The sequence below is a fragment of the Lonchura striata genome, chromosome 4 (assembly GCF_046129695.1).
Source record: "Lonchura striata isolate bLonStr1 chromosome 4, bLonStr1.mat, whole genome shotgun sequence".
NCBI classification, from domain to species: Eukaryota; Metazoa; Chordata; class Aves; order Passeriformes; family Estrildidae; genus Lonchura; species Lonchura striata.
In genome coordinates, this window is record NC_134606.1 from 71,738,391 (window position 1) to 71,760,872 (window position 22,482).

Below are 22,482 nucleotides of genomic sequence, written 5' to 3' on the forward strand. Positions count from 1 at the left end.
CCTGTCAGAGCGAGCAAAATAGAGCAATAATTGCTGACATTCAAAATTTAGCAAGAACTAAAAAACCATAAATCATAGTAACTGATATTGTCAACAAGAGAAAAAGAAATGCATCAATTTGCTAACTACAGTTTTCTGGAGAATTATATACAAATATATGCTCTCTTAATATTATAAATATATTATCTCTTTTTATATATAACTTAATGTATTCTTTATGTATTTATCTATATTGTTTATAGATTTGTATAGATGTTATTTACAGATTTAGATCTATTTACTTTTAGATCTATCACTTTTGCCTACGCTCAAAGTGAGCAGCACTCCACATGTAGCTAACCTTAGAACAAAGCGGATGAAGTACTCAAGGTTGAGTATCCAAATCCAGGATCATGCTGTAAACATCCCTACCCCTAAACTTCCTGCTCTCATAAAAAAAAGGTTTAAAGACCCTATAAAAATATGCTTTCATTTTTCAGCCAGGTTGTGGGATGTACTGTTGAGCAACAGAGCGCGGAACGCCTCAGCCTTTGTCCGTGACACAGAACTCCACTGGCTGCTTGAAACCAGCCCAGATTTGGATGTTCCCCCACACAGGCAAGTTGGCTTCTAAGACACCTGAGACCAGGAGGAAAACCCAAGCCATGCCACAGAAGCCATGAGTACCCAGATTAAGCATTTGGGAAGGTGTACCGGGACAGCAACAGTTGTCCCAGCTCAATCAACCGAGTGGGAGTGAGTGCAAGGAGCAGGTAAATAAGCAGGAGAGCCTGTTTGTGGGGATGTGAGGCCAGGGGACAGCCCGCACTGCTTCTGACTGGGACTCGCTCCTTTTCGTCAGGAGAATATCCCAAACCCCTCCCACTTCCAGCCACTTAGTTCAGTTGCCCAATCCACTCCAATGCATTTTTTTTGGTCACCCTGCTTATCACGCTGCACTAACTTGCTTGACAATCCCCAATTCCAACCTATTTTAGTCTGCAACAGATGGATGTCATCAAAATGAGCCTCCTTACAACTGTGCTACATGCCAAGACAAAAATATGTCTTTGCGAGCACATCCTTTCCTGGGATGAGGATAGGCTCATAACATACCAAATGATGTTTTAATATTTAAATATCTTTGAAAAAAAAAAAATCACATGTTTTGGTAAAAGCATTAACCAAGAACAAATATCTGAGCACATGAGGGGTCAATCCGGACACTGGTTGGGAAAAGCAGTTTTGCACTCAATAATACACGTTGGTTTTTTCTCCCTATTTTTTTTCATGCTTTACTTTACAACAATAATTTACCATAGCAAAACAACAACCATCAGCTTTATACTTTTACAAGGTTAAGAAAGAATGAAGCAACACATTACCACCTACAACTTAGGGTTGTTAGGGATGAACAAATCATTGCTTGTTTTTCTTTCACACAGAATAACATAAAAAGCTAAAAATGCTGACATTTCCATTAGTGCTGGAAGCTCAGATTGTAGCTAAACCCACACAACTCTATGTCATTTGTTTCTGGCTAAGAAGACACAAACAGGTTTCCAAGCAGACTCTCATTTCCCTTGATTCATAATTCTATTACCTTGTAATCAAATTACTGCGGTGTACATCCCTTCAAGTCACTTCAAAACACTTTCCAGACACCAGAATAATAATCATAATGCAGAATAGTAGCTTTTCTTTATAAAGAGCAATAGGACAATCCATATGCTTCATATATAAATTCCCATACAAATACCAGAGACTGGCCACAAAATATTGAAAATATATTACTATATTACAAGGATTGTAACATGGTGCTGAAAGATTGACTTAGAGGTTGTGAGTACACAGATCCATTTTCTTTCCCAGTTGGCCAAATTTCATTTTTCTGTAGATCATCACTAGTTTGTCCTTTGCCCCATTCTTTTAATGCTTTTTAAAAGCATTTTTGTCAGCACTACTGTCTCAAGCATTTCTTTACTTTAGCACACTTCAAATTCAAATGCTTTTTGACAAAATCCCCTCAGTAAACAACAGCAGCAGTTTCCTGTAGTCTTACCACATCAGAGAAGACAATGATCTGGATCTGTCAGCTTTTCCAATGGATTCTGTAATCTCTTGAAATATTTTGTTAGACAGTCCCCAGCAGTCTTCAGAGCTCATCACAGCCCCCCAAGGACCCTCACAGCCTCCAGAGCCCCTCACAGACACCCAGAGACCCTCAGGGCCCCTCACGGCCCCTCAGAGCCATTTAAAGCCTCTCAAAGTCCCTCAGAGATCCTCACAGCCCTCAGACTCCCTTTAGGGCCCCTCAGAAACTTTCACAGCACTTTAGACCCCTCACAGCCCATCAGAACCCTTCATGGCCCCTCACAGTCCATCAGAGCCCCTCACGGCCGCTCAGAGCCATTTGGAGCCTCTCAAAGTCCCTCAGAGATCCTCACGGCCCTTCCGAGTCTCTTTAGGGCCCCTCAGAAACCTTTGCAGCACTTTAGACCCCTCACAGCCCATCAGAATCCCTCATGGCCCCTTAGAGAACCTCATGGGCCCTCAGAGCCCCTCACAGTCCATCACGGCCCTTTAGAGCCTCTCAAAGTCCCTCAGAGACCCTCACAGTCCCTTGAGAGCCCCTCATGGCCCCTCACAATGCTTTAGAGCCCCTTGCAGTCCATCCACAAAGCCCCTCACGGCCCCTCAAAATCCCTCACGGCCCCTCAGAGCCATTTAGAGCCTCTCAAAGTCCCTCAGAGATCCTCACGGCCCTTCCGAGTCCCTTTAGGGTCCCTCAGAAACCCTCACAGCACTTTAGACCCCTCACAGCCCATCACAGCCCCCTTAGAACCCCTCACAGCCCCTTTCATAGTCCATCACAGCCCTTTAGAGCCTCTCAAAGTCCCTCAGAGACCCTCATGGCCCCTCACAGACCTTCAGAGCCCCTCACAGTCTGCTTAAAGCCTTTCAAAATCCATCAGAGCCCCTCACAGTGCTTTAGAGCCCCTCACAGTCTGCTTAAAGCCTTTCGAAATCCATCAGAGCCCCTCACAGTGCTTTCGAGCTCCTCGTGGCCCCTCACTGCCCCATAGCCCCGTCATGGTCCCTGGTAGTGTTTCTCAGTGAGAGAAATTGCCATATCCATCTTTCTGGTTTGGTGACTGGTGAAGAACAGCTGCCAACAAACTGTCATTTGGAGGCACCTCCTTTTCAAGGAAGAAGACAAAAACACAGACCCAGAGTCCCGTGTACCATATGGTATTTCTCACATCTCCTCTTCCTAAGCACACACCCCTGAGGGGTTTTCTTGGGAGTTTTACAGAGTTTTACAAACAGAATGATCTGCTTGTAAAGCAAAAACGCTACCAGTGAGGAAAGGAAAGGTTTACAGGAGAAGAGCTCACCTTAAGCTGCAGCATGGGAGCATGAGAACATGAGAGCCGTGTAATTTGGGAAGCCCCAAAGCCGACATGTTAATGTGCAAAGTCCCAGCTGGCAGCGCTGCCCACCACCCTCAGCTCAGTCAGGCAGAAAAAAGGATCACATTGTGTACATGCAGGCACTAGGGTCAGGCAGTTAGATCAATATTTTATTAACATGATAGAAGAAAATGGTATGAGGGATTAGAAAATACTGAGACAGTATTTTATAGTATGGGTTGAATTCACCAGCTCTGCATTGAACCACCTTTTTCTAATGGACTGCTCTTAATACATACACAGTGACAGAGCATGACAAGTCCTCACTGAATACTTTTTAAAAAAGAAATTATGTTTGCAACGCCATTCTGGTACATGATAAAGATACAAAGGTAAATTTATATTAGATAATAGAATAAATTGTTCCCTTCTAGGGTGGTGAGGCCTTGGCACAGGTTGCCCAGAGAAGATGTGACTGCCTCATTCCCTGGAAATGTGCAAAGCCAGGTTGGACAGGGCTTGGAGCAACCTGGTCTATTGAAGGTATCCCTGCCTGTGGCAGGGGGTGGAACTGGATGAGGGTTCATTCCTAAGCCTATGACTTTTGAGGAGCATTTAGTTTTATTGGACCTTGTAGAGATCTCCTATCTTTAAGCATTTCCTATCAGCTTTTGACTGAGAATAGGTAATTCCAGCCATAAATAAGAATTTTCAGACCACTAGAAACAAATAAACTACAATATGAAAAACATCAATATAAGTACACTTACAGCATGAACACAAATGTTACTTTATAACTAACTACCTAGCTGTCAGAAATTGCATAAGGAAATAGAAGAAATGATCAAGTGACTCTATGAATATATGACTGTGGATCCTCCTTCTTTCTTGCTAACTACATGGCTGCAGTTTAACCTGAATTTGAAACATCTATTTCAGCAAATAAAACATATATGGAAATTAGTATTTTAAACAAATAGTCAGACCTTCCCTTCTGGTTCCTCTGCCCCCACTCTAGTTGCCCTTCCTACTGCATGATGTAACACATCACTTACTGCACACAGCGCACGCCTGTTTCTCGAAGACATTTTATAGAGAAGTGCAGAAATAAATCTTAAAGTCATATGCTGTACCAAATCCATAAAATTCTCTCCAAATATTCAAATTTGCTGGTGAAAACCAGCTTCATGCATAAGAAGGAAAGACTGGGGGGATTTCAATTTTCAAAAGATAGCTTTCATCATAACATTATCCATCAAATATTTGTTTTAAATTGTGTCTGTAGAAAAACTATTCCTGCAGGTTGGATTTGGGTTTTGTCCACTCCATGTAAGTTGAATGACCCCAGTCTGTCCAAAATCAGAAATACTTCTTTGAGAGAACACAGTCCAGCACCATGGACCCCTGCACATTTCTCACCTACTAAATACAGTTTGTTAATGGAATGCTGTCAAAAAGAATTCAAAACTCATGCTAATATCCAAATAGTATATTTACATCTTAATTTCACCTATTTGTTTTGTTTGTGTATCTGAGAGGTACTAACCCTTTCAGACTTACTTTTTAAGCATGAACCTGGGGATGTACTGCTTTGATTTTACAGAGAAAAATTTATTTAGCTTAGTAACTTTTGAAGATATTGCCCCTGATCAGGACATGAGAAAAACCTGCTTTACATAAAACAAAAAACTCAAATCATTATTGGCTGAAAAACCTTTGATGTTCAAGTGAATCCTGTGCTATCACTACAGGCAAAGGCAGCATTAAGCCACAATTAATCAATATGGCAAGGGCAGGTGACAGTGGTAATGCCATTTAAAAACTCCAGAGTTGTGAGGCACTGTTTGTACAACAGCTGTTTCCATAATTAGCAAAATGCTGATAGCTTGTGAACTCTTCTTCATTAAGAATCTCCTAACTGACTGGTGACTGATTATGTTAATATATCCAGGGAATGTCTGGAGTTGAGAATTCAGCTCACGGCAGAAGGAAAGTTGCACCTTCTAAGTCAAATTTTTGTGGCTTCTTGATGTTATTCAGTACTTAAAGATGCAAAGGGAAAGACTAACAGGTATGCAAACACATACTTCTTTTTTTCTATTCCTTACTTTCTAAAGTGTCAGTTTAAGCTCCTACTCTTGAGACAATCACTAAATTTTGTCCCAGTTGGCTTGGCTATTCTCTGATTTCAGGAACCATCTGTTCCAACCAGCCATCGTTTAATTGGGTGCAACTCTAAAAGTGGCACAGACCAGGTGTTACCATTACCCAACTCACTCATCACATACAGATTTTTGCCCATTAAGGAATCTTCTTCCACACCAGCATTCAGATGTAAAAGTTGGGAATTCAAATATAATGCTTTTCCTCATGGAAATTATATAATGCTTTTCCTCCTTTCTGTAAAACTTGCCAGCAAGTTTATCCGTGGCTCACATTTTACCTACTGCACACATTTTTTAATTTATTTTTTTTATTGAGATGAAAGTGCAGCTGATTTCCAAAGGGTATCACTCTAGAAGATGGAGCACTGACGGCAAAGAGGCAAAGTGTTTTATATATGTTCTGCTTTTAATTAAACCCCCAGAGTAGAGGCTGAGCCTGCAGTTCTGATACACATACCATAATGAGAGCTAAATATTCCACTTGCAATGGCACAGGCTCAGTAATCTAACACTGATAAATTACATAAATGAGATAATAACAGCTATAATGGACACATATTTTCCCAGCCCTTAATGAAATGACATTCATCTTCTGAAAGAAAAGAAATACAACAGTGCTTTGCTTTCAAAGCCACTTCCTTTGCCCATAAAAATGTATGTTTCCACCCCATTCATTTACTGGGAGCAATGAAAGAAGTCAGATTAAATCACAGAACCTGAAGAAATTTCAGTATCTAAATTCCTGGATGAACAATGGGCCAAATTTTCTTATTTCAATATCAAAACAAGAATTTCTATCACTCAGCTTTTCCCATTCAATCATGTACAGGCATTTCAGATCAGATTCATCCTGCTGTGTACCTTTGGTTGTATGGAATTTGTTCAGGAATAGTTGAACTGAAAATCCCACAATTCTAAAATAGCAGCTTTCACTAAAGAAACATCATGTTCTCACAATCTAGAGCAAGTTCTTATCCAGGAAAAATACACAACTGACCATACAAGAAACTAATATTTGTTAAGGCAAGAAGAACCCCAGGATTTGTGAGATGTGAAGAGGAAGATAAGCTTTCAGAGTTAAGAGATCGCTAGCAAGTTAAATATTCTCTGCCAAGATGGAGCTAATAGTATCTAGTAATTAAATATTTTAAATGTCAAAGGTATGCCTCCCTACATTAATATTGATGGTTATAAATCAGAAAAAAAATATTCTTTAAGTATGTATTATGAACCTGAATAATTTAAGGTGCTTTGAGTACTTAGGCCAATAAATCCTAGAACATCATGAAGCCACTTTTTCTGTCACTGAGCTGGAGCAGTGGCTGGAGTTGCCCTAATTATGCTGTTGCAGACATTGTGGACATGGCCCCACACTTTGCCATGAAGACTATGGATATTTTCATCAAAAAATATTTTGTAATACCAAGCTGGTGAAATAGGTACAAGAAGAGAGAAATCCTTTGTGCTATACACTGCGTATGACAAAGGATTCAAACAATCCTTGATTTCAAATCAAAACATTTTAAAACACAGAAAATTATTCCCTGACCCAGAAACCTGGGATAGCATTGACCAGATTCCTTCCAGTATGTGCTGCGTTCCACAGAATGAATATTCTCATTAGCTCTGCTAAGGGATGTGTGGGAGCCCAAATCACACACTGCCAGAGCAGGTAGGAAGGGTAATGCTGTTTCCATTTATTATACATCTTGGTAAAAGCTTTCTTGTGTCAGACAAAGAGGCTGCAACCCAAAGGAGATACTGCGTGCAGCAAGATTCAAGATTTAGAGAGTCCTCAAGAAATTACTTCCATTGGTATGCCTAGAGATGGAAAGAACCATGGCAAAAAAAAAGAAGCTGAGAAAATAAACTAGGTTAAGTGATTTATGATTTATGCACATTATAAATAAAAGAAATGTATTACAAGTCCAACATATATTCATCAACTTCCAGTGATTTCAAGATTTGCATAAAACAGTTTTTTGATGGTTTCATATCTTTTTATGAGACAGTCCTCAGAAAGCTGCATTTGAAATTTAGGAAGTTTTTTATTGCTGCTACATGATCCCATCAAACATATTTTTGAGCAACATAAGAGGGAGGAAACTGTCCAGGTCATGGCCTTACCTGAACACCAGATTCTGCCCCAAGATCACTCCAAACAGACACAACTGAACAATTAATAATGCTGATGGACACTTCTAATTTTTACTAGTGGAAAAGCCAGGCTTCAGCTATTCCACTTCTTGTTATTGATAGGAAAAATCTCAATCATTCATAGGGAATTACTTTAATTTTAGGCTGCTTGTTACATTTTGACACCTTTGGCTCTTTTGCCAGCTCTGTGAACTTCCAGACCTTGCAGGGTACCATCCAGGCACTCTTTTCTCTCTGCTGGAATGCACAAATGACTGATCAGTTTGGCTTTGTTTTTAACCAGGAGAAGAATAAAGGGATATTTTGGCAAACCACTTTAAACTATGGTTAATTTTTACCACATCTTTGAGTCTAATTGATCTCAAACTAAACAGATTTAAGTTATTTGCTGAAGGGAGGGTTTAAATACACACTAAACCTTGTTCCTGAATTTGGGCCAATATTGGCAAATACAGTAGCAGCAGAAGAGGAAGAGAAAACTAATGTAAAATCACCCCTTCCTCAAGCCAAGAAGCAAATGCCCTCTATAAACCTTTTATGATCCTTAGCTGCCTCAGACATCTGTAGGAGTCCTCCCACTCCAATCATTAACTTACCATACTGGCCTGGCTGCTGATTGTACTGTGTCAATGAAGGATTTGTGAGAACTGAGGCAAAACTGCATAGCTTTCTATGGAAAAGAATGGAATAAAAGTCTTTTCCCCAGCTGCATGTCCCTTCCAAAGGCAGTACTTGAAATGACAGATGTTATTTTAATCCATGCTGATTTTACAATATCAAGCAACATCAGTTATCAGAGTTCTAATAAGGGACAGTGCATCAGTAGCTGAACTTCAGGCATGTGTAATCCTTGTCCTTCCCCTGGGCTATTCATCATCTCCAAAACAAACTTTCTGGTATAAATCCCAGCTTGGAAACAATATGTGGGTGTCTGAATTATCATCGGCATGAGTCTAAAAAACAAGACTATCAAATGTACCTGGGAAATGTAATCTTTGTATTTAAAAAGAATAAAGAGGAAAAAAAAAAACCAAACCACCCTGAAAAACAACAAACCAAGCACCCCAAAGGATTTGGGTTTTGAGAATCAAAGATTTTATAGTTTGATTAATCCTAAAAACTAGAAATATATTCATTACTCTAAAGTAGAAATGTATAATCCTGTTGTTTAATAGGAACATTTCTTGTGCTGAAATTTGAGACAAAATAATTTAGTCATGATCCTGAAACTATAAGGATTTGGGATACATTCAGAAGAGCCACATGATTAGTCTTGCTTCTCCTAGTTGACACATGCATTTACTGAAGTCTCTTAAATACTGATATGGAACCAAGATTTCCTCTAGGGGAACTGAATAATATTAAAGGAAGGAAAAATATTTAGGATCCTCTGGATGCCGTATATTGAGATATTGAGGTGTGGTAACAACTGTAGAATTTGGCAGGCATCTAAATGGTTTCCATAGCAAGTTTCCGTTACTGATAATGTTCCTAAATAGAGGTAATAATGCCAGAACAGCTCTAGAAAGAACTAGGATGCCACACCAAACATTATCTAGCTTACCAAAAATCCAGGCTGTAAGTGAAGTTTATGACAGACTGTTGACAGATAATCCCATCACTCCCAATTTTTCATTCCCTATGGCCAAGTGACATTTCCCAATAAAAGAAATGGGTGAATACCACCCATGCTGAAGGGTCAAACTGCTCTACCCACCCAAACACCATTAACCGATCGCCCATTGATTCAAATGTACTGGTTCCATAAAACAGAAAAAATTATTTCATGTTGCTTTGAGATGGGCTAAAATAGATGTAAACAAAGGTTGTTACCACAGGTCCTAATTCAGCAAGACTCATTGCACAGATCTTACTTGTACAGAGAGGTAAAAGGAACACTCAAGTAGTAAATGAAGAACCTTGTAATCCGAGGCCTAGACCTTAAAGAATTCAGCTCTGGCCAGCAGAAAGAGGAACAAGTTTCACCTAACTTCACCTGCAGAAAAGCAACAGTGATGTTAAAGTCCACCTTGCCAAATCTGCTGAGTTGAACAGGGAGGAAAAACTCCTATGGATGCTGCAGTAGGAAAACCTGTGCTACAACTCAGAGAGCCATCTGTCCCAGGCAGTCTGAAATACCTGGTTCTGAAGCAGCAGATTGCATTTGATTCTTACGTTAGAAAATATTAGATTAGCAAAGCAATTTTGCCATCTGAGTTGGCTGAATATCAGCTGAATTATTCTGAACCTCATATCTGCTACAAGGCTCCCAGAGTTATCATATTCACCTTGATGTGGCAACTCTTTTTAATGAGCCAAGACAAGGAGCATGGCTACAGTTACATAAAGGCAGAGGAAATATATAATAGCTAACAGGGTACTGTGCTGGATACCGTATTCCTGTTCAGGGGGGGAAAAGACAATACAATTTCTCCCTGCAGAACAAAGCTTTGCTGGCATTTCTAATTTACAGACACCTCTTTTTCTTTTAACTTTTTCTGTATGGAATCATAAGAATGATGAGAGACTGCAAACATTCTTAGGGAAATACAGGAAGTTTCCTTTGTAATCCCCCAAGCACTGTAAACCTGAATCAAGACAGACATAACTAAAGAAACTTGGCCAGTCCCTACCAGGGCCACATAAAGCCAAGATCTTATGATTGAACACATCAAAAACATTATCAGAGTGCCTGATCTCTGCCTGCTATGAAAAGCTGCGTAGGCTGAATGAAAAGTATCCAGAAAAATAAAAAGGAAAAGAAGCCCCAAAGATCACATGCTGCTCTCTCCTGTGTCCTCTGAGGGCTGACCTTATGCCAAAGGGCAGCTCAGAGGCTGGACGTGCCAGGAGAGCTGTTTCAGTTTGCTTATTTGTGTCACAGGGGCTTCCATACCTTTGCTAACAGCTTCAGGGAGACCCTCTAATGCCCATTGAAATAATTCTCAGCAATGGAAGCAGGCCCATCCTCCCCCACAGCCCAAGGAATCTCACTGTCCCTCCCCCTGACTGCATCTTTCACAAACACTGGAGATTATTTGTTAATTTAACCAAAAACTACTTGGTAGGAGGAAAAAAAACCTCTCTGTATCCTTAAAGAAGTAGGTTAATTTCATGTTTTAGCTAGAATAAAGTTTTACTTCAGAGGATTTGGAACTAGATGATCTTTAAGGTTTCTTCCAACCCAAACCATTTTGTGATTCTATAAAGAATGGGTAGAGCTGTGTTGTCAGTGAAATACAACATAAAACTGGTCAGAAAAATCAAGCAAAAAAAAAAAAAAAAAAAAAAAAAAAGTGCTACCAGAAAGCCAAGACAGCCTCTAAAGTGTCTTCTAGGACAATGCAGAGCTCTCCTTGTGAGCTGCTGCTGGGAGCACCTTGGGTCTCCTCTTCCCCTACAAACACTGGAAATTAGCTCACCTATTCTCCTATGCTGCACTGCAGTAATAGAGGCACATGCAAAGCACCAGCTCAGATTGAGACCAATTCCAGTATACATCAGTTGTAGAGAATATAAGATTTGGATATACTGCTGCTGAAGGTTCTCTTCTGCCAGAAGTTTTGACACAACATACTTCCGTTGCCACATTGAATGAAATAACTATTTTATGAAATTCTCAAACAGAATGAGAAATAAAGGAAAAGACAGACAAGAGACGTTTCATTTGCCATAGATACTAAGCAAGTATTCACATCTTAATGATCTTCTGGTTTGCTGCACAAATGGTGACATTACCACCATAAGCATGATCCCCTTGCCTGCTCGTGGTCCCACTCACTGTAACCCTCATCTCCATTAGGATCTGTGCAGCTCTGTCTCAATTGCACACAGAAAACAATATCATATACTGGGCAGGCAGCAGCTTAAAAGTAAACAACTGAGTTCAAGTTTGGAGCATGATCAATAAAGGATTATTCCTGGCAGTTGTGCAAACCAGGATAACTGGAAACATCCATTCATTGCAGGGCTTGTTTCACCCACGGGGTTCTCTCTTCACATACCTCAACCTTCTGGTAGCTGACAATGCTTTGAAGCCACTGCACAGCTCAGCGACAGCTGCTTTTTAATTGCAATCAGTGCAGCAAAACAAAGCTTCTGCATGGACAAGTTCAGCAGACCCCTCAGTACTGCAAGCTATCAGTAAGGTTCTGAGCAAAGAGATCCTTTGCAAATGCAACATGCACAACCCTCATCTGAATTTTTGCCTGTGATTCCTGTTTTCTTCAGCCAAACTTACCAGGGCTTCAGGCTCTTTGCTTTCTTCACTGTTGTATCCATAATAATCAGGAGTTTTATCCAAGTCCTGTATGTTCCCTTGTGTCCTTAAGCCCTTCTGTGAATGGCAAGCCTGGCAAATGGGTGCATTGCCCATATCAGTTCTTCTGCTCCCTCCGAGCAGGGGGACGGCCCTCGCAGCGCCGCGGGCACCCGGCGCTCCCGAAGGACAGGGGACCGGGCCGGGAGGAGGGTCCCGCTGTGCTCCGCTCCTCGGCCACTGCTCCCGTGTCCCGGAGAACCCGAAACCCCAGCAACTGCGGGCAGCGCTCGGTGACCATTTCCAATTCAGGCGCTGCCCGGCTATTTTTACACCTACCAGGCCAGCTATGCATGTCAATGGCGTGGGGTGGGCCGGGGGACGGCTCTCCAGCACGGAGCCGGCCGGCCCAGCTCGCAAAGTTAAAGTCCCACTGGGTGCAATGCCCTGCACACACGGGTTATTGAGTTACCCAGCTGCGTGCCTTTCAACGTTTTGATTTTTTTTCCCTGCCCTGCTCGGTCTCACTGTGCTTACATAAAGCACTGAATTGCAGAATGTTGCTGATGCCTTGTGAGTTTCCAACTCAAAAATATGATATATTCAAGTCTATTATTCAACATCTACATCTACTTGATATTTACAAACCAATACATAGTGCATGAGCACAGATTTGATGATCATTTAATTTAAGTGATTCACACAGTATTTCATGTTTATGTAGCCAATAACTGTGATGAGCTTGCTTCAGATTGATATGTCCCCTGGGTATGATTTCGAATGAGCTCAAATGTATCCAAAAAGGACAATATCTGTTGCTAGATCACTTTTGCTCTTGTCTATATCATGTTTGGTCTTGGTTGGTATTTTTATTGTCAACTTGGTTTAAGGTTGGTGTTAATCTTTTACTTAGAATAGTTATGAATAAAAACAAAGGAAAATAAGAACAATCCCACCAAAACTGATAATGAGAGCATTCACCCTAGGCTGGAGTTACTTAGCATGATTGCACTCATTAGGCTAAAAACAGTGTTTAGGATTGCATGTTGGAATCTACCTCTTATCCAGAAGAGGCTCAGAGCAGAATTAAAATACACTGACACCAAACCAAACCACACTACCAAAACACAAACAAAACAAAAAGGAAAAGGTAGTTGAGAATTATTGGCAGTTTTCAAACATGACCAGCTGAGGGTAGCAGAGGCAGCAGGGACAAAGTGTCTGCAGATACCAAAGCTCTACAGAATATACCACCATGCACATTCATGCCTAGCAGAGTGGGGCATGTCTTTGAAAATTTAAGCCCCAAATTCCTCAGAAACAGAGAGATCCTCAAAGAGTTGCAACAACCAGCCAACTCTTTTCCCTTTGGGGTTTCATTGCCAGTATGGCAGCATGCATCAGCAGGCAGCTCTTGGCAGCCAGTTGATTCCCACCCAGTTCCCCTCCACAGCAGCACCAGTTATGATCCAAGAGACCCAGCTCTCCCCAGCCTCCCACTCAGAGCTATTGATGGGCAGGGGCTTCTCTTTTTTGTTAATTATCCTGAGGAGATTTTAAGGAGTTCTGTAATTTTTTCCTTGCTGATGAATGCTCCCAGATGGATCACCTCAGGTGCAGTGATGGATAAATGCTGGACAGACACATGCACAGAATAGTTCAATTGTTGCTTTTGTCGTTTTGACATTTTTGCCAGCACTTGGCAACAGTTCCAAGAATGTTTGTGCAAGGCTCACTTGCCCATAATGACAGGGTAAGAAGTTCCTTTAGCTCTTCCAAAGCATTACCCTGTGGCAATAACAATGCGTGTACATACTGCCAGAACTTCGTTAGTTATCAAAATAAAAGGATGGCAGAAAGAGTTCCACCAAATGCTTGACTCAACCAAAGTTCATCTAACCAATATTCCAACATAAACTGGAACTACAAATCCCTGGATAGAACAAGCTATTTAATATGCAAATAACTTACTAGAAAACACAAAGCACCACTCCAGGGTAAAGGGTGGAAAATTTGAGTAATAGGCATTCCAGGGAAATGCTCCTTGTGGAAAGCAACAATCTGTGTAGCCATCAGAGGGAGAGCAATGGAGAAGCTTTCTGCCAGAGCCCTTCAACAATATTACTGTTGTTTATCCAAGTGGCCCCAAGACTTTAGGGTAAATTACCCAGAAAGGGAATGCATTAATGTCCTGCCAGACTCAGGGCATCGTCTTCTGACAAAGTGCATGTTGGAGGGTTCAAAACCTTTGTGGGGGAACACGTTGCTGTATCTCTGCATTCCCATGCTCTTTGCTGTCTTGTTAGGCTGCAAACCCACCCCAGCGAGCAGCAGTGAAGAAACCAAACACAGAGTTTGCAGGCACAGAGCTCATGTCAAAGCACATCAGCCTTCTTCAGCAGCTCACAAGACCTTTTCACAGCAGTACCTCCAAATCTCAATTACTTCCTTACCTAGAAAACCTTCAGAAACTGAATTTAAAGTGCCTGTAAGAAGGAGAGCAGAGTATCCCATGAAGAACTGATGCTAAGGTTCTTTTAAGGAACTGATATCCTTCTTTTCCCCCCAAATGGGGGAAACATTCTGGTTTCTTCCTTGAGAGTTTCTAAGCCTGCAGCACTTATGATTGTCAGCCTTAGGGCAACACAAACTAATAAAGCCCTCAGCAAGCTTTTGGGAATTGCAAATTTCCTGAAGATTCTCACAGTCAATAGTGCAGTGGCTAGATACTCTCAGTTTGTTCCTATTGGCCATCAAAAAAAGAAGTATGGTACACACCCACTGATTTGCACTGACTTGCAAACTCCAAAGACCTCAAAGACTAACAAGTGAGAAGCAGTGAAATCCAAGCAGTAAGCTCATCTCCAGAGGGAGATTTCATTTGATGGGACCATTCCATGGTCCAGGAATGGCAAAGCTTGAATATTGTAACATGAAACAGGACTGAGGACAGTCACACACACACAGGTAGGCAGCAACAGAAGCAAAACTGCTCTGCTGCCAGGAAAAATGTTTCTTTATGCCTTTTTTTTTTTTTTTTTTGCCATTACTAGTAAAAAAAAAAAAAGAAAATAAAATGGCAAAAATGTAGAGAAAGAGTTCCAAGTATCAAGACAAATAACAACAGTTAGCAACATAAATCCTCACTTTTATTATTGCTAAATCTCTCCCCAAAGAGCCATCCCCCGTGACACTTTTATGGTTAAACATAGTAATTAAAAAAACAGAGAGAGAAAAGAGACTGCACTGGGACCTATATACTTCTAGGAGATCACCTGAACTTTGAAATAATTCCTAAATGCAAAGTCTTTCACTCCTGAGGATTTTTCTATGGGAAGGTCAAGTACAACACAGCTCACTCACTTCTAGCAATTATTTTGGGTCAGATATTGAGCTCATGTAGACAATAAACGCTGATGAGTCATGACTTTGTATCATTTATGTCCTCCTTTATGCTTTACAACTGACGAGATCACTATTTCCCAAAAATTCAGCCTTTTCTTCCTCTGGTCACAGAGACCACAATAAGCAATTCCCAAAGCCTAAGCAGCCTTTACAAAGGGGCCATTGTCTGCTCCAGAGAACACAGCACAAAAAATCCTCTTTGGCTTAAATATTTTCAGTCCAATCAATTGCAAAAATCTATTTTGAGCCATTTTAAAGAGGACTTGCTCTGCTTTTGATGGTGAATCATTTGACACATTAAGCCTAATGATCCTCTCTGGACAGCCCTTAATCCAAGTGGCACCATATATATTTTAGCCACTACGCAAAAAGAAAAGGGATAACCTGAGGTTTAATCACTGCAGCTACAGATCCTGCTGGCACTGGATCCTACAGATCCTGAAAAAAATTATTTCATGGATAGGAAAGCATAAAACACATACAAAAAAGCACCCGAGCCTCAAGTCTTCCACAGATAAAATACATCCTTACTTTGCAGATATTGGACGACAGGTGTGGCACAAGAAGGCAAAAACAACCCCAGATTTCATAGAGATGCCCTCACAGGCACATCAGTTTATGTATCACCTATTTTTCCTCATAAAAATTGCAGTTGATATTTCTTTTCTCTCTAAGCCTTGCTTCCACCTCATGGTCAATGAAAGGTACATGTTAACACAAAGCACTGAGTAACACAAGGGAGATCTTAGAGGGATTGTTGACTAATCACAAAACTATAAACCAATGCAAGGAGAAATATTTTATAATAGCCAGAGGGTAAAGGGTTAAGATGCAGTTCTGGCCCACCCATGCCAATACAGCTATAGAGTAAATTATCACTTCTCATGTCCAAAACAGCATTTTTTTTCATTTCAACAGAACCAAGGCATTCTTTGAGTACTTCATGGTTTTTAGTGCCTATTTGTATCAGTCTAAATCTAAACCAAATCTCTGGCCTTTTATTAGCTCTGATTTTTCTTCCTTAACACAGACTGGATACTAGTTCTAAGCCTTAAACCATCTTGTAGTATATTGTGAAGCTATCACAATCTGAATTTGGAGTTTCAAGTATGCCTCAATTCTCTGAGAAAATTATCCAATTTTCCCTTCTGAATACATCAGCAAGAGCTCACTGCTGATTCTGAAAACCCTAAGTCTCCTAAGGTATTGTTGCTGAAATGCAGAGACTTCTGCAGCTGTAACTTTTGTTGGATTTCTCATGAATTTGTCACAATTTTCAAAACCAAATATTGCCTATTTTGATATAAAATCAGTTTGTGGGGAGGACTACATATTCCACATATAACACATAATAGACAGTTTGCCTCATATACATAGGAATACAATGTATAAAGTTCACCATGTGTTGCATCTTTTGCTTTGCTGCAGTTTAACAGAATCAATTAATTCAATTTCTCTATGGGAAGGTCAAGTACAACACAGCCCACTCACTTCTAACAATTATTTTGGGTCAGATATTGAGCTCATGTAGACAATAAACGCTGATGAGTCATGACTTTAACATTTATGTCCACCTTTATGCTTTACAACTGACGAGATCACTATTTCCCAAAAATTCAGCCTTTTCTTCCTCTGGTCACAGAGACCACAATAAGCAATTCCCATATTGAAGAATGAAATAATGTTAAATACATAATTCTTCCTTGGCTAAAGAGCATATTTTCAGGAATCCTCAAAGAATTACTTACTTTTGGTTAGTATTGTGCCCCTGACTTTAGCTTTTCCTCACCCATTGTACTAATGGCTGCTGTCATGGTGCAACATTGATGGTCAGTGATACAAAGTGGTTCATCACAGGTCCTTAAGTACAAAGCCAGAGCTCATTTACTTGGTTTCTATTTTATTTTGCACCTTGTGCCTGTCTGCTATCTCGGGGCCCATTAAACACATCTGTTAGAAACAACAATTACTATTACCCCGCATTAGAAAATCCTTCTATCTTGAATATTAAGCTATTTGTTTTAATGATTTGCTCTTGATGGTTAAACTAGAAACATAAAGAGAATATTAGTGCCACTGAAAATAAACTAAAGCCCCAATTCCCATACCAATATGAGTTGATGGCCACTGATCTAGGTACAGGTGTATACACACTGAATATACTTGTATCAATGCTTACAACAACAGGCCATGCCAAGTGCCCCCCCATTTTGTAGAACTACACACATAAAACTGCAATTTTATTCTCTAATATTATATTTGTGTTTTCTGTGCTCAGCTAATGGCACCAACAGCTACTTGGAAAAACAAAACAGAATCCAGTGTTACTGAATCCCAGTCTCTGCCTCTAACAAAGCTCTGGTGCAGATGAACACACATCCACTTTGGAGCAAGCTCCAAAGGGCTTATCTTCCCAATTTTTGAGGAAAGAGTGAGTCATGAAAGGAAAAAATTATATGCTCTATTCATCACATGTCAACAAACAGTACTTGAAAGCTTGGGTTTGTATCACTCCTGTCTAATATTTTGCCTTTCCCTGCACTGACAAGAGTTGCATTAGATGATAAAAGATTCCAATCTTCCAAAAGCAATTCCCTATGATCAAAAGGGTTCTAACAGAGTACAATCAAGAATTTTTTGTTTCTGTAAGCAAGCAATTTGTGCCTTATAGTGACATACATCATCCAAAAGAGGGCCAGAATAGCATGAAAAACAAATAAGTCTGCTGAGTAAGTGACTAAACTTCATTATCCCAGCCATACACACAATTCTAAACAGGCAATTTGAGATCTTGTGATTGAAAACACACCTTCACATCATTCATCAGCTACTTAAGGCCTGCCACCCTGGGAAAAAAAACAAATCAAGTTAATAGAAGCACCAAAGGTCATTGGGAAGAGCATATCTGTAAACAAGTCTGCATCAAATTCTGCTGTAATTCTGAATCATGTATAAATTAGAAATAGGCAGATTATGATCAACTGACAAAGCAAGGGCTTGGGCACTGTAGTCTCTCAGGATTGTTAAAACCAGCAGTACCTATAAATTAGAGAGAGACGAGGAAGGCACAGTGACAAAACTGAGCAGTTTCTTTGCAGAGAAATCCTAAGAATGCTGTAAAACTTTCTGCAGCTGCCATTCCTAACTCACAATATTGTGATATGGACAATAAAGGTGAATATCCTGTGGCTGTTAAAACATGAGGCAAAGTAACCAAGGTTTTAAGAACTTCCCATTTTTATGAGAAATAAAGACAAGAGATAATCAAATGAAAATTAGCTTTGTAGGTAAGATATTAGAAAAATCAGGGAAGCATGGAACAGAACACCACCTTTCACAAAAAAAAACCCCACAAACTTCCAAAGGCAAAGAGAAGGAGCTCACAGGTTCTCTGCACTTCTCAGCAGCACCCAGCAGATGGGATTCACACAAAAACTGCTCTCAGAGACACAAGCCCAAATTTAAACTGCACTGCAAACAGGAGTTACCCCTTCTCGGTCTGGTATTTCTGACAACACTGATAACTTATGAACAATACTCATCTGGCTTGCCTGGAAGCATTAAACTGTAGAAAGGGGCATGCAGCATGAACAGATCTGCACAAAAACCCAGTTTCTCATCAAAATCCAATAATGCAATTTTAAGAAAAGACTAATTACATAAGAACCAAAATTAGGTGATAGTAAGGTCCATTAAAGGAGCTCAGTTAAAAGAGACAAATCAGCAAAATCCCAAACATACATAAACCCACAGACTAACTGCCAGCAAGAAACACAAAAACTTACTAAATAATCTTGCATAAAGCCTGTGGTTGACTTTCAAAACTTTTTATGGCAAGAAAATGGCTGTATCATTTCTTTGAAATTTTATACTACATTTATACCATTTTATCATTACCAAATACATTATGCTCCTGAATCCTCCCTACAGTGTCCCAAGAACTGAGAGAGAACCCTTAGCCATGACCATTCCCCTATCCACACTTCACAATGTCCCAAGACTTGCATGGACAAAGCCCAGGCAGGCACAGGAACTCAAATAAGCAGCAGAGAATTACATCCCTCACAGCACCCAGCCTCTTCCAGCTGGGAGCACCTTTTCCCATCTGCATTACTTCTTGCCAGCCCTGCTCTGTCATTGTTACAGCTCATTTATTTGGCCTTCATGGCCCCATATCAAAATCTGGCCCCAAGACAATGACAAGATGGAAAATAGGTCACAACTTCCACAAACCACTCACTTCTCTGACACCTTCTCTCAATACTGGATTTCCATCTTTCCTCTCTAACAGCATTTTCCCAACACCAACTGGGACAGAAATATATAACATTTCCATTACATTGAATGTAAAATTCATGTATTTCCAATTAGGCAATAGGCAAGGTCAGAAATAGATTGCAATTTATCCCAACTTACCTCCTGTTACCCTTCCTTTCTGAGAGTAGTACTTCCTCCTACAACTAGCCTGAGCTGGGAAGTTCCATGGACTTCTTTATTTAAGTGCTCATCCACAGAAAAAAAATTGCTCAAAGTAATAAGTACTGCTCCTTAGTCAGTACTACAGTAAATAATTTTTTTAAAAACAGGGAAGAGGAACCAAGATTCCCATCTCATTGGAAGCAACCCCCTATTTTGTGGAATGCAGCACTAAAGTTTTTTCCTACAAGACTTGTAGCTTCAGAACTCAATCCAGATCATCTTTCAGAACAACAGCAAACTATGTTCTGTATTTGAGATATAAATGCCTATAAAGCACTCATATGACAATGCAATCTAACACAGATGAAGTGAAAGAGTACATGCAAATATTTCAGCCTGAGGCAGCCACTGACAAAGCCCCAGGACTTCATCAGGTTAACTACAATTCCCATCTGAATTTGCAATTTACATTCAGAATGAATATAAATAATGGGGGGGGGGGGGGGGAAGGAATTTCTAAGCTAAACAATAGCCAAACCCCCAAGAAAAGTAAAAGCATATCTATTAAGCAATGATACCTTAAAATAAAGGAATTTTGTATAATAAAATACTTGAAGAGACTATCATTTCTCAGGCCAAATGAATATTAAGTGAAAGACCTCAGGTCCTATGTGAGAGTTCCAAAAGTCCTGCTGCATTCACAGTGACAAATGAAATTTTTCATTACTGCAGAGATGACTCATTTGTGGGGAGAAATCAACACCACAGGGGAAGCAGCTGTCTGATTAAATGAATATTTGTCTATTCTTATCCATTCTCCATGAGCCTGCTCTAGCACCCACTGAAGCGAGACTGGTCTTGGCCTTTGGATCGCAGTAGGATCAGTTTACCCCAGACCAGGAGGTTCTCCCTCACTCACTGCTCCAACTCCCTCCAGCACTAAAGGACTGTCAAGGACGAAAATCAAAGAATATAAACCCCGTGGCAGTTCTGTCAGCCAGATTCTCTACAACCCACAGCCTCATTGATCAGCCACAGAATCACAGAGTCATTTAGGATGGACAAGATCCAAGTGTTCCCCCAGCACTGCCAAGCCACCACTAACCCATGTTCCCAAGCACCACATCCACACATCTTTCAGATGCCTCCAGGGATGGTGACTCCACCACTGCCCTGGCAGTCTGTTCCAGTGTCTGACAACTCCTATGTGGCAAAACTTGGACTCTTTCTTGCCTGATCAGCAACTACCACCTGATGCTGCACTGTCTTTGAAGAGCAGGAAAACACCTATTTTTAAATTTCAATACTTTCACAAATATACAAGAGAAAGGCACTGATGCCCTGAAGCAGCAATTGGGAAGACCTTTTTGTTCTTTCTCTGACCCCATTTTCACTGGCAACAGGGGTCTCCCACCTCCACAACCTCTGAGGGGATTAAAGTTCCACCAGGCTTCTGTATTCATAATCTCAAGGCATTACTCTTAGTTCCACTTATTAAGAAGTAATGGGAGATTACAGGATTAAATAGGTGCCAAAACATATTGCGGACAGTCCTTACAGAAGTGAAAGGATCATTGATGGGAACCATCTCAACTGCTACAAATCACTGTCAAAAGTAAAACCAGAGAAGAGTATTTAGAACTTAGGTTCAGCAGGTTCTTAGGGCTAGAGGTGCACGATATGCTTTGCAAGGATGCATGCTTGCTCTGCAAAAGGCACATGGGCATATTGAGTGCCAAAAAAACCACCTTCATTTTACCCCTCTGCCTTTTCTGATTTCTCTTCAAATCCATTCGTGATTTTCCAGTACTTTCTGCTTCTCTATTTATTTTAATCATTATTTTTAGATGGGTATTAGGTTAATAAATAGTGCCAGAACACCAAGGTACTCCTCGTGCCAGCAACAGAGTGATTTGAACAGCAGGGGTCACAAGAACATAAGAACTACGTGAAGAACATTTTGGACCTCAAGGTACATTTGTGTGACATTATTTCCCACCATAAATAATCTGCCCTTCAATCACAGAGCTGTATTACAGAAAGTGCACACATGTTTAAAAATTACATTGGAAAATATAAATCACTAAGATGGTTATGTAATAGGAGGTGAATTATCTCCTGGTTGAAATCATCTGGAAAAAATTAAATCGCCTGAAATCATGGGCAAATCTTTCAGGGTTATGTTACTATATTAAGAATTAAGATTATAATAGATAGCATTATAAAACCAAATGTTCCCTTATAACCTTTAATTACAGTTCCCTATGTCTAAATTATCCTCTCCATCTCAAACACCTCTTCCAGAAGGAGGCTACTTCCTCTCAAGCCTTCTGCTTTTGTATCATTAAGCTTGCATATTGAAGTTGGTTTAAAAATAATAAAATACTCCTTCCCATGTTTCACGCTTCTGGGCCAATGATCATTATTACAACTATGCAGAGACTACAAGATAATGGAATGTGTGCTGCTAAATCCAGCTAGATGATGTACAAAATGGCTAAACTGCAATAAAGAGCAAAGTGGTGTTAATTAACCTTTTCAACCACCTGCATATTCATTAGCTGTAGCAAGACTTTGGTTCCTCCTAAGCTGCCCTCAGACAATTTCCTTCACTGCTCTGTTTTAATGAATTCCCAAGCACTGCTCAGAGCAAACACACCAAGGTTGGTGTCAGAGCTCTGTTCCA

At 40.3% G+C, this 22,482-nt stretch overlaps 1 protein-coding gene across 3 annotated transcripts in view; it reads right to left on the reverse strand.

The window, feature by feature from the left end:
* Positions 1-22,482, reverse strand: part of ANK2 (ankyrin 2) — a 184,044-nt gene that overhangs the window by 116,272 nt on the left and 45,290 nt on the right. Inside the window, exon 1 of one of the 3 annotated variants that reach the window (XM_077783069.1) lies at positions 11,955-12,358. The exons of 1 other annotated variant lie outside the window; for it this stretch is intronic. In XM_077783069.1, coding sequence (XP_077639195.1) covers positions 11,955-12,089 — 135 coding nt within the window. In that variant the 5' untranslated portion in view covers positions 12,090-12,358. Of the gene's footprint in view, positions 1-11,954; positions 12,359-22,482 lie in introns of those variants that run through there. One more of the 3 variants, XM_077783071.1, reaches the window with a different exon arrangement.